General features: G+C 39.7%; 2 protein-coding genes across 3 annotated transcripts; one reads left to right on the top strand and one right to left on the bottom strand.

The window, feature by feature from the left end:
- The first annotated feature begins 3,477 nt into the window (after nt 1–3,477).
- LOC111069168 lies at nt 3,478–4,098 on the top strand. The gene has a single exon (XM_022359080.2). The coding sequence runs from the start codon at nt 3,701–3,703 to the stop codon at nt 3,899–3,901; it is 201 nt and encodes a 66-aa protein (XP_022214772.1). The 5' UTR covers nt 3,478–3,700; the 3' UTR covers nt 3,902–4,098.
- Nucleotides 4,099–5,231: 1,133 nt separating this feature from the next.
- On the bottom strand, nt 5,232–12,458 carry LOC111069135. 2 transcript variants are annotated; one of them, XM_022359035.2, is made up of 4 exons: nt 12,218–12,458; nt 6,058–6,173; nt 5,838–5,977; nt 5,232–5,771 (listed from the first exon to the last, which is right to left on the bottom strand). In XM_022359035.2, exons 2-4 carry the CDS (start codon nt 6,154–6,156, stop codon nt 5,645–5,647), a joined length of 366 nt encoding a protein of 121 aa, XP_022214727.1. In that variant the 5' UTR covers nt 6,157–6,173; nt 12,218–12,458; the 3' UTR covers nt 5,232–5,644. The 2 variants fall into 2 exon arrangements, with proteins under 2 accessions (XP_022214727.1, XP_022214728.1); XM_022359036.2 differs by having other exon boundaries at nt 5,232–5,765.
- Between the last annotated feature and the right edge of the window lie 361 nt (nt 12,459–12,819).

The raw sequence follows: 12,819 nt of genomic DNA, 5'->3' as shown, positions 1-12,819 counted from the left end.
TACTAGAAGGACTCAAATATAAGCACTAAGCCACCATAATTCAATAATTGCATTGAAAACATAAAGGGAACCAGATATTTTCAAGGAAATGTAAGTGCGAAAAGTATCAAAGATTTTCCTTGGAGTACAGATCATGGCGGTAATATATATTTGGAAGACTAAGGAAACATTAAACGGATTCTAATTAAAACTGGTTAACAGTGAAGAGTTACTGTGGTGTGGATACTTTGGAACACTTTTGATTAAAGCGAAAATAGTGTGCTCATAAAATTGTTTAGCCGACACAAGAATAAAGTTCGAAATTCAACTTTTGCCTGTCAGCCTGCAGCTCAAGATTTGTTTTAAAAGAATTTTCATATTAATTGGATTTAAATCAAAGTGTTAAGTATTACCAGAAACCTTTTTTTTGCCTGATTGGTGGTACAGTTTTGTACTCAATCCTGTACTCAATCTGATAGTATATACCCCATTTTTTATTAGATTTCTATAGGGTATGTGGTATATTGAAAAACAAACCGCTCAACTAAGGAGAACAAGAGCCAGCGAAGATTTTAATTTTAACCTTTTTGTTCTCAACTCCGTTCCGTTCTGTTCCCTCCACTCCTTCCACCGATGGCTTCTGTGCGCTCAAGACTTTTCCTCGCTTGATTTTTGTTGTTGTATTTCTTACTTTTTGTTTTAATTTGCTGCTGCAGCGCTTCATAGAGCATTTTTCATTAAATTCCTGAATTAAGGCATTCCTCCCTGGCCTCCCATTGGACGATGGTCATGTTCTGAAATAAGAGCAACATTGCAACATTGTCCAAGGAGTCGCGACGACATGGTGACGGCGACGACGACGACGACGATGGTCCAAGCTATGGCCACGGCTATGGTCTTGTTTCTGTGGCCAGTGAATGCGGAGAGCCAAGAGCCAATAGCCACCACACCGACACTGACTACCGGTTACGTTGGGGAGTTCGAGTTCGGTTCGAGATCCGACTTGACCAGCAGCCGCGACTTAAGTGCCCCGCAGTTGTTTGGAATTTCATATTTCTTCTCTTGTCTTTGCCCTTTTGCGGCAGCTGAAGGTGCAGCATGGGATGGGGGCATGCGAGTGCAGCCCAATAATGACACAAAACTCAAATTAAATCAATGCATAGAATATTCGATACAAAAGGGCAATGCGAATTGGGTTTACTTTAATCGATTGATCTCTATGCGAAAGTCAAATTTTATACAACTAAATTCTTTCTGCCTATGCTGAAACTTTCAACTCAATCCATTAATCTCAACTCTTCAACTTCTGGCTGGTGGCACATTTAGTTCGAACTTCGAAGCCATTCAACCCAAACAGATTCCTGCAATAGAAATTCCCTTTGCTTTGCCTGATCCGAGGGCCGAGGCCCAGCTGGAAGCTTGTCTCGGGCACAATTCACTTAAGGCCACCGCCTTGGTTGGCCCCAACAGTGGCCGCCTGAATTCAGAGCATTTTTCTAACTTCCTTTTACCAATAGAACAAAACCAGCACAAAGCGCCGCGGATAAAGTGGTATGACAACGGCCCACGGGGCCAGGCAGGCAGGCAGGCAGGCGGGCTGGCTGGGTGCCAGGGGGGGAAAGGAGTTGGCCGTGAGATGCGGAGAAAGATGCAGCCAGTGGCGACCCAAAGCTATGCGCAGAAGAAAACGGGCGCAAGATCAAGCCAAGTGAAGTCAAGTTCGAGTCACCCGACTGGGGGCTGAAGCTGGAGCTGGGGCTGTGGCGACTCCGACTGCTGCCGGTTGCATAGTTGACCAGATCAGGCCAAGCGAGAGCAGGCGATCCCAAGACTTGCCACTCCATTACACAGAGATGGCCGTGAGTCGTGAGAGCTATTCGTTGATTAGAGAGTTATGGAAAGGAAAGGTTTCTGATGTTTATTTTAGCTATGGGATGTTTAATTTTACACCACCTTCTTATAAGATTAATAATTGAAGTCTAATGAATTTAATGGAAGTATATATCCCATTTTAAATGGGAGATATCAAAGCTCCACAAATTTCTTAAAAAAATACATTGTGATAAAAACATTCCTAAATGATTCGCTGCAAGGCTTGCTTGATCTTTAAAGTATCATATTTTACTCGTATGTAGAGTAAGAAAGGTCTTATAAAGATGTAGTTTTAGGGTCTTAAAATAATACCTCCTAAAAGTTCTCCTAAAATATAGGATATTACAAATTGTTAAATGGAACTTGATACATTTTTCCGCATTTCCGCACTCCCAGTATTGACTTAACTACCATATGTAGGACCATGTGTGCGGAAGCACAGACTGATTCCTAAGATTTCCTCTATGTGATTTTCATAAAATAAATTAAATTAATATTCATCTGCAATTAATCCGAGCACACATAATAGTTTTGTCTTCAGCTCAGTGTTATTCCTTTTGAGCTTACTTAGACATACTTTCTAGCCCACAAGCAATTCCGTGGATCGTGTCACGAGACCATCTGCAGTTGCGCTTTGACTAGATACAGATATGCGCAACGACCGCGACGACTGCGGCTGCGACTGCGCGGCTGCAGATACACTTTAGGGGCCATGACATGACTCGCATACGAATTATTATAAACGATCTGGCGCAAAAACTAACAAGCGATGGGGCCAGGCCTCGCCTGGACTGGACCTGGACCTGGCCCCGGCACCGGCACCGGCACCGGCACCGGCCTGGTGCTCTGTGGGATGTGGATGTAGAGATGTAGAGGTGGATGTGGATGCGGCGGCCAAATGGGCGACGAGGTGACGGCGGCAACGGGCGACCGACGGACGAGTTATGGTGGCCAATTGCAAAGTTAATGGAGTTTGGCTACTCCAGCAGTGAAAGATCAGAGTGAGAGAGATGGAGACGGAGACAGAGAGAGAGAGAGAGGGAGAGGGTGGAGCAGGGGGACTGGGCGCAGACCCAGACGAGCGGATGCAAGCCGAAGAGATACAGCTACTGGTTCGCGACTTGGCCAAGATTGAACTTAATTTTGCACAAATGCAATTTATAGAAAATTGTTGCCACTTGTTTTCACGTTGATGGCACTCGAGTCGAGTAGATCAGCGGCGGCAGAAGAGGAGCATTCTGTGGCAGCAGCAGCAGGAGGAGCAGCAGCAGCAGCAACAGATAATAAATGCAGGTAGCCATTGGATTCCTCTCTCGGATTCTGCCTGCAGCTTGGCCATTATTTAAATTTTCCTGCTGCTGCCTCCTTGCTGGCCAGCATCGCTTTTGCAAAAATTAACAATTAAAATGTCTAATGGCAAAAAGAAACAGAAAGAGAGAGAGAGCAGAGTATAGCAGCGAAGATCACAAAACAGGGTCCAGGGTGCAGCAGCATCAGGTAGGTCGATATTGTCTCTCCTTCTTGGAACTTCCACTCATCAGGGCATGGCAATTAGTTTTCCCTTTTGCATCTGGTCTGAGGTTCAGCTGGGGATCTCAAGAGAGTGCAGATTTCTTGCAGAGGAAGTGGAAATTGCCAAATGGATTAACGCAAAAATTGTTTATTGAGGAGTAGTGGCTATAAAAACTCTAGCCAATCGCTAATCCCCCGGGCTTACAAATGGCAGAGGGAAGGGATCGCGCCTGGGACAGGTAACGGATATACATAGTTCTGTGCACTTGGGCTATAAAAGAGCGAACTGGTAACGCTGGACTGTCCAGTCTTGGTTTCGGACAGCGTTTGTCACAATATGCTAATCGTTCGCTATCTAATTGCCCTCGTCTTCTCCATCTTCATGATGGCCACCTCGCTGAAGATCGAAGAGCGCCACCGCAGAGGCACCGGCTTCAAGATCTCCACCCCGGATCGACTCGTTCTCCAGATGCAGCAGCGACAATCCATTGGAAAGTATCAGTCCAAGAACTTGGAGTCGAGACGCCTGAATATCTGACAATATACGAGACAGATAAATGTGATAAGGATGTGGAGATCCGAAAGCGGATCATTAATTATAATTATAATCAATTATATTCGATCCAATGGAGTGATAAATGAGGAGAGTTCTTCAAGATCTATCGAAGTTCAGCGGAAAACTAAAGGTTATACGGCCTAAGAGGCAAACCAAATCCTTAAGCAAATCGCACAGAAAGTGATTTCTACAAAAATATTAGATATAAGAATTAAAAACTGAGATACTCTAAATAATTTCTTGCAAATCTTAAAAAATGTTAATATAAACATTATAAATATACAACAAAAATATCATTTCATTTTATTCATGTAAAACTATGAATTCCAAAAACAAAATATCTCAAAATAATTTAAAATAATGTTTATAAACATAGAAAACGAAATAAAATTAAATATTTGAAACCAAAAATAAAGAAACGAATTTGCGTTTCAATTATGGCAATATGTACTCATGATACGAGTACATATATAATGCAATTGTTGTGTTTCGGTTGGAAGATCAACAGAAACAAACTAATTTTGTACAGTTTGTTTGTTAGATACAGGAAATGATTTACCGATTTGGATTTGAATTATCTACATATTTATCATGAAGAAAGTATTTAAACACATCAGACATTTGTGATCAAGGCGCTATCTATAAATACTATACTATAAATTTACAGAAAAAAATCTGTCTATCTCCGCAACGCGTGCACCAAATTGCATGCATATCATTTTTTAAATAATAGCCAGAGTATGTGGCATTGTTTTTACTTTTTACTTTTCTATAAATAGACTCCTCGAAAATTAAAAATTAATCAACAAAAAATCTCAAATTAGGTCTAAATATGTGAGTTTGAACGCCTATTTCATTTCATGTTTTGTCATTCTGTAGAACAGAAGATTTTATGATAGATTTTGTTTTTATACCTTTTTGTATTAAAAATTGTTTGCTTCCTAAACATTAAATGCATTTAGTAGGCAGCGAAGCGCGCGGGTCTGCTAGTAATAAATAAAACTTCAACATTCGCATCTATCTTGTACGTACTCGTATGCATACACAGTATAACTTTATTTAATATATTGTTGTATATATGTATATTACATGTATGGATTTGTATATTGATATTTATATTTGGCTCTAATTTCTGCATTCGGAATTTTGTCATTTCATAAATTGTTGAGTTCGTATTATACAAGAGAGCTTTAAAAGAAACATTTAAATGTACAAAAGCAAATTTGAATTGCAATTCAAAATTAATTCAATTGTATTTTCATACATATATATATTTATATATTTGTAATTTTATATTATTTTACCACACCATATGCCAAGCGTAAATAAATAATTGTGAGAACAACCAAAAGGGGATTAGAAATTTTCATTTGTCTTGCAAATATATTTCAATAAATATTTAATTTATAAGTTCGATTTCTTTGTTTTGTTTCTTATTTTTTTTTGGTAACTACAATGAAGCATTTTTTGTAGTAATTTGTTTAGACATTTATATTTGCGATATACATATATAAGGGGGTGGGGGGTTATAAGTTTGAGTCTTAGCTTTAGTTTAATTGCACTAAATATTTGCGTTATATTTTGTCTGAGGTTTTATGCTAAATTCCATGCTTGGGTTTGATTTGGTTTTTGGTTGTTTTTTGTTTCATTTGAAATGCTTGAAATGTTAATGTGTTATCCAAGGGCTTTCGGGTACACGGATACAGTTCCGGTTGCGTTAGGAATTTACTTCCTAAAGCAGGAGATGGGATTGAAGTAGCACTGCCGATACCTCACTTGACGCTTGCTCTCGGGCAGCCTATAGAGCTCATTCATATTGCCATAGGAGGGGGTCCTCAAGTAGGCGCTGTAACTGGGATATAGATTAATTATGCACAGAGCTCAGAGCCACTCCCCACTCCCCTCCCCATCCTCTTACGTGGGTCTGTACTGGGCGAAGAGCATCTGCAGGCGGTCCATGGGTATGTTGGGATAGATGGCCTGGGCTGGCATGTCATAGCCTCCACCATAGGCGCCACGAGCATCCTCACCCTCCTGTCCCTCCAGTCCATCGGCATCCTACATCCACATCCAAAATAAATCATAGAGTTCATTAGAGCTAAGGTCAAGCACAGTGTTCACCCACGGGTTGTACTTACGGGTCCTGTTTCGGCTGTGGATGGTCGGGCCTCGCTGACGGCGAAGAGCAGAGCCAGGAGCAGGCCATAGCACAACAGAATCTGTACGAATTTCATCATTTTTAGGCGGTTTGGTGCTGAAAGTGGTGCAGAATAAATAGGGAATTTTTAGTTATAGTTATAGGTACTCTCCACTCTCACAGTGTAGCTTAGCTGTAATTATTGAGAATCTTGTGCCCCAAACCGTTTCCGTCCATTGCTTTGTTTTATTTTGTTTTGTTTATTTTCCTAGAAGCTTGAAGCGCCATTTAATCTGTAACTAATATTGCACAACGCGGATCTGCATGGAAAAGGCATTGCCAGCATCACAGAATTTGAGCCACCATGGCACCATTTTGTTACCGGGCTAATCCTTTGAAGCTCAAAGCTGTTGCATGCAACGCAGTCTGTAAAAAAGGTTGCTGGCAATATTTTTAATTAAAGGTCACAGATTCCAGTTGCAGTTTTTTCTCTTTATGGCCCTGCTGTACGAGTATCGCGCTCAACAAGAGCTCATAACAAAGCAGATTGGAGTGAACCCAGAACACTTGTTTCCACAAACGTGACCCGCATAGCCTTTGAGTCGGTGGGGCAGAAAGTTGGGAGTAAAAGTGTGGGACGGGACGGACAGGTCGAGTGGCGCCTTCTCCTGCTTTTCACCTTACTCCGGCTTAAGTGCATTTCCGCAATTAAATGCGGATATGAACTTGCAACCGAAACATTGCAACTGCCGGGCACCCACGCGCACTGCATCCATAATATGCAAGTACAATGGCAATTGTGCAACGTGTGGCAGCCACACAATAAATCCTGGACATTGGCCTTCAAACGGTCAGGCCAGAGTGGGCAGCAAACTTTAATTGATTTTGCACCGAGGCTGAGCCGAAACGTGATTCGAGTTGATATGGGTTCTCTGCATCCACATCCACATCCACATCAACATCCGCAATCCACAGATGTGTGAATTTATAGAGAAAGCCCTTCCCCCATGCGACTGAGGGCTTATGTAAGAGCGGCTGAGACTGGGGAATCAATCAGAATAGTCTTTGACAGTTTGCCATGAGATTTCAGGTTAAGTTCGTAGGATTACCAACGATTGCATAACTGAACCTTGAACTAGATTATGTAATTTGTATGCAAATATATCATATATAATACGTTTGCATAGGTGAAAATAAAGCTGGAAGATTAGGCTATTTATTTAAGTAATTATAATAATAATTATAATTAGAGGGATATTCTCTATCTGCTTGATCATCTCTCTATCATCCATTTGGAAGACTCTCTTTCTGACAAATAAATAAAACATGTAACAGCTTACATTTCCGTAGGTAAAATTCGTATTAACATATTAATTGCTTTATTCCCAATTACAACGTTTGGGATAATTTCACTCTTCCCCTTAATGGTGTCGATGCTTCAATGATGGTCAAACTATGCTTAGCATCACAGGAAAAGGCCATTTTTATATGCATGGAACTGTCTCATAAATTAAACATATACAGTATGCAGACCAAGTCAATCCACAAATTGTTTGCCCACATGTAAAGGCAAGAGTAATTCCTCTTACACATGCAGCAGTCCTTCAGACAGTTACAGTCCACACCTAATTACTAATTTGCTGGCAATAAAGTGGGCGGAAAATCAAAAGCAAACCCCCATACACAAAGCATGAATATGTAAGCAGCCAAAGCTACAAGGCAAATCAGGGTAGATAAATCCCTGGTGTACACTCGCTTAGCCTTGCGGAATGAGGTCATCAAATGACTTTCAGTGTCATCAGCATGCAACAGGTAAGCGCCGCACATAAAAAACGAACCCGAGACGAGGCCCTTACTTACATCCATGAAGGATCTTCTCAATGATGTCGGCCGTAAATGTTAATGACTTGTCTCATCTGGCTGCTGCAGCTCATAAAATGTTGCTGTTCTTGGAGGAAAATGGAGAAGCCTTAAGCAGCTGCCTAGAATTTTTTATAGTGTTTTATGGCTTGTCATTTTTGCATTTTCCTGATTTTGCTTCTGGCTAAGGAAATTCGTAGGGAATTTAAAGATTTAAAGAACAATCGTTGATTTTAGTTTTCTAATTTTAAAGAAAATAATATTACTTTTGATAATCCGTTAAATTTAAATTATTATATTATAATATTATATATTATATTATAATATTAACAATTAAATTTTATACTTTATAAACTTAATCAAGCAAACAAAATATCAAAAAACCATTTTGAATCTTTCATTTTCCCTACCCAACGATTTCTACTACAATTTTTATCTATTAATGGCTCTAAGCCCTGTCATAAAAGCCTTTGTAATGGCAACAACCCATTCTGCATATGGATATATTTTCCATGCTGCTGGGCAACCTCTAAAACACTTTACAAATGTATTACAACCAAACAGAGATAATTATAGTGCCTACCAGCAGCACTATTTTCCGTGCCTGCAAAAGGCTTTTAGCTCATAAAATATTTGATAGATTAAGCAGCTAGTGAGTGAGTGATAAATAAAAACTAATAACAAGGCTGTGGGATGGATGGATGGCCAATTGCCGCTCCCTCGTTCTGGCTCTCTGGCGAACTTTAGCCAGATCAAATGGAATATTAAAAGGCCCAATCCGAACCCCCGCACCAGACCCTAAAGCCGGTCCCGGAGCCAAACATAATCAGGACACTTTTATTGCCACCGATAAATAATGCTCCAATGTTAATTGGAAATTTAATATCAGAGTCGAGCAAACCACCGCCACCGCGACAATGCAAGAGCAAAACGGAAACAAAAGGAGTGAAAAGGAGGAAAAGAAAAATGCAATTTTCACATTGGTGTCCCCCCCCACTAACGGCTAATCCATGGACCAGGATGCCGGAGCTGTGTCTGTGCCACAAGCAGCTTAGTTCCGTTTTCAGTTTGAGATTTCGTTGATTTTGTTTCCGTTGTTTTTTGGCTGCGGGCTAAATGGAACTTTCAAACAGGAGAGTGCCACTACTTGTATAGGGGACTATAGAATACCCTCTAGTATGGTTAGAATGAGTCCAAAAGCATGGGAATTACTCGAAAAATGCAAATATTCTAAAAATATTATTATTGCTGTAAGAAAAATTTTTTCTCCATTTCCGATAGAAATCCATGACTGCACAACTCCACATATACAGCATGCCCTTCCAATCCACAATTACAGAGTATAATTAGCTAAAGTCCAAATATCGTTGGCCAAATATTTGCGTCAAGAACCTGCCGTGGGCATCATTAATGTGTGTGCGTGTGTCTGGCAGAACCTGCCAGCGCCATGTCCTTGGCCATGTGATTTATCTGGTCATATGATATTTTTAAGGGACCATTTCCACTTGTAGCAAATTAAAATTACGTCAGTCACGTCACCCAAAACTTGGAAACATCAGACATCTTCAAATAAACACTGGAAGCAGAAAAAAAATTGCTTTCCATTTTCCTGCTTGGGCCAGGAGCGCTTTGTGGAGGGGCACTTGAAGTTGTATCGAGTTTCGTCGGGGAACGCGCGGCGCCTGCGGTTTCGCTTTGATTTGTGGCAACTTCGGCTCAAAGCAAACATTCTAAGCGAAAGAGTTGTCGCCGCCATTAGATTTTAAAACTTTGACAAGCTGAAAATTCTTTGCTCAATTATTGCAGCGCTCTTTTTGGAGCTACTGCCTCGAGGATGGGAGACAGATCAATTGCCAGTTGGAGGTGGAAAATTACGGTTTCCGGGTAAAATGTGTTGGGGAAATGGAAGATTTGTCAATATTGTTGCCACTCAACGGTAGACGGAAGCTGGGGAAATGAAAATAAATCTAGAAAATAAATATTTGTTAGGAATAAATGTGCTAAAAATAATATTGCACAGGAAATTCTTGTGACAATTTCTGGGAAGTTTGGATATGTGAAGATTGAATGAATTTTTACAGAAATCAAATCCAAATTGAAATCTTAAATTTTACCAAAAAAAGCTGTACCCTTTTTAAGATCTTTTGATGTGTACAAAATACTGGCAAATATAAATTAATTGTCGAAAACAATTCTCTCTTCCTCTCAGCCCAACAGATTCATCAAAGTTGAATAAATTATGCCGAATGACCAACTTCATATTTAATTTAAATATTTAAACGAGTGCTATTTTTGTTTTACCCCCAACATGATTTTACAAGCCCACTTTCACAGCCAAAGAACGTACAGCCTTTGCCGTTTTTCCACCCATACATTCTGGCTAAAATTATCTGCCTCATTGATGCCCTGAAACCACAGTCAAAAAAAAAAAGAGCCACGAAAGGGAAAGGGAAATTCTAATAAATATTAAATGCAATTTGATTGCGGTTTCAGTACGAATCGGTCGAGAGTCGAACCCAGTCCAGAGCCAAGTGAAGTCGAGTTATTTATCATCAGGGTCTTGAATGGGGATTGAAGTTCAAATCAAGCAAAGAACAGAGCTAACTTTGAATTGGCCAGATTTTTTTACACTTCATAAATAATTCAAAACATTTTCACTGAGCCAGCAGCGTAGGAGGAGGTTTCCTCTTCCACTCAAATGTTGTCTGTCATTACGGGGGTCTCCAGCCATGGTCCCCAAAGTGACGCATGTACATTCATAAATTCAAAACAAAAATTACATTTGAATACATCATGGGGGCAAGGGCTAAATGCAGATGATGTATTGACGGCGAATGGCCTATATTTGTCAACCTGTGGGAGTTTCTGGGTTACAACAAAGACCCGGCACCTTTAGCACACCGTCATTGTTGTAAAATGTCAATCAATTTGCTGGAACTCTGCTCAAAGCTCTACTTTGGGTGAACATTTCTGAGTCACTTTAAAGGAGAAAAACAGAAATGAACTGCCATTATTTTTTAAGTAGAAAAAATATTTTAAAAACATTTATAAATATTTTTTGCATTGTTAAGGTGTTTCATTCAGTTTTAGAATCCATACATATATGCATAATAATTTTAGTACATACATATGTACGTCATTTTGCTAACAGAAAGGCAAGCTTACAAAAAATTGTGGGAAATGCTGAAAGACCATATTTTCAGGCTATTTTTAAATTAAATAACAACATGATTCTCATGTGCTATACTGGAGGAATTAACGTAAATATTTCATAAAAGAATACCAAAAAAATATGAACATATATAAAGGTAGTTCGTTGGTTCATGAATTTAATCTTTTAAAACAGGAAATAATTAATTTGATTCCAGAACTTTTTTAGTTTGAAATCTAGCCTTGAATGCTATAATTATAATTGTCCTGCCATGTTCATGCTCATGCTCATTATCATAACCATTTTATTTGTAATATTCTTTATGCAGTTCTCAGAATTTTCCGTTTTTTCCTTTGACGCAGCTTATTGCTTCCTTTTTTCCGAGAAACCTATTACTCACGACAATCCTTTTCATTTATTTTCACCATAAATTTAGTTTGAAAAAAAAAACTAATTAAATCAAGTGTTATTAAAATCACATTTACGTCTCTCTCTCTCCCTTTAACTCGTATTTCTACTTTGGTAAAAAGTTATAGAAATGAAAAACTGCATGTAACAGAAGTAGAAAATGTCATGAGAAGATAAGATTCATTTACAAAAACAACTAAATGTTTCCTACATTTTTCTGAGAAGAAATATAGAAAGTAGTAAAAGGAAATGAAGGCTCTTAATAAATATCTAATTTGGGAGAAAAATTACAATTAATTTTTGAATTTCCAAGTTTTATTGGAAAATTGCAAACTGTATATTGTTTTTTACTCATTTATAATAATTATCATAGATATTTCGATCTGAAAGCAACTTTACACAAATCATTCTTAACATTCCATTGATTTTCGATATTTTCATGTGATCTATTCCATTTCCCTATCATCCATAACAGCTCACTGCACTACCCGTATGAAAATAGTCTGCACACTCAATAATCCCTGTGGATATCTGCCCATATGATATGATATCACTGGCCATAACTCACTCTCCCGCAGATAATTCACTTGTCGCACAATTTCCGCGCCCACAAATTCATTTGCGTTGACACACAAATGCCCATTTCAATTAATCGCCGGCCGGCCGGCCGCTTTAGTGGTCCCCCAAAGGGGCCCGAAGGTAAGCACATAATTTGAATGGCTCAAACAACACCGGTACTCACCGATTCTTTGCGTTGAGGATGGGCTGGAAATGGCCGGCAATTTAAATGGCGTCGGGAAATTAGACAAATCTGGCGCCAGGCGTTGAACAGAAATGCGTCGAACTGTAGACGATTTCTGCTGTTAATTGTGTGGAACTATTTGCTCTTGGTATTTGGCCAAAAACCGAACTCTGTTGTGATCCTTGGACTTTGGTTTTACTTGTTGCTGCTGTCACTCTCGATGTGAACGCCAAGAAGGGAAATGGTTAACTCGATGTTGGCCATGTCTGACACAGGGCTTTATATACAAAATAGCCAACATTCTGCTGCCGTTGGCTGACGACGCCAGCCAGCAACGACAACGCAAACGACGAAGCCATCAGCAGCAGCAGAAGCAGCAGCAGCAGCAGCAGCAGCAACAGAGCCAGCAGCAGCAACAGCAGGAAGCACGAGCAATTGGGGAAGGAAGAAAGGAAAGAAGGAAGGAAGGAAGGCAGGGACTAGATGCTAGGTGGGGGGTGCGTCTGCTTATACAAAGCTTTGTGCCTCATGTCAAGCGATACTGCAACAAGTAACACTTGTTGTTATATTTTGTCTATGGAATAGGGTACATGGAGCAAAGA

The sequence above is a fragment of the Drosophila obscura genome, unplaced genomic scaffold (genome assembly GCF_018151105.1).
Source record: "Drosophila obscura isolate BZ-5 IFL unplaced genomic scaffold, ASM1815110v1 contig_200, whole genome shotgun sequence".
NCBI classification, from domain to species: Eukaryota; Metazoa; Arthropoda; class Insecta; order Diptera; family Drosophilidae; genus Drosophila; species Drosophila obscura.
This window is presented reverse-complemented; position numbering and strand designations above follow the sequence as displayed.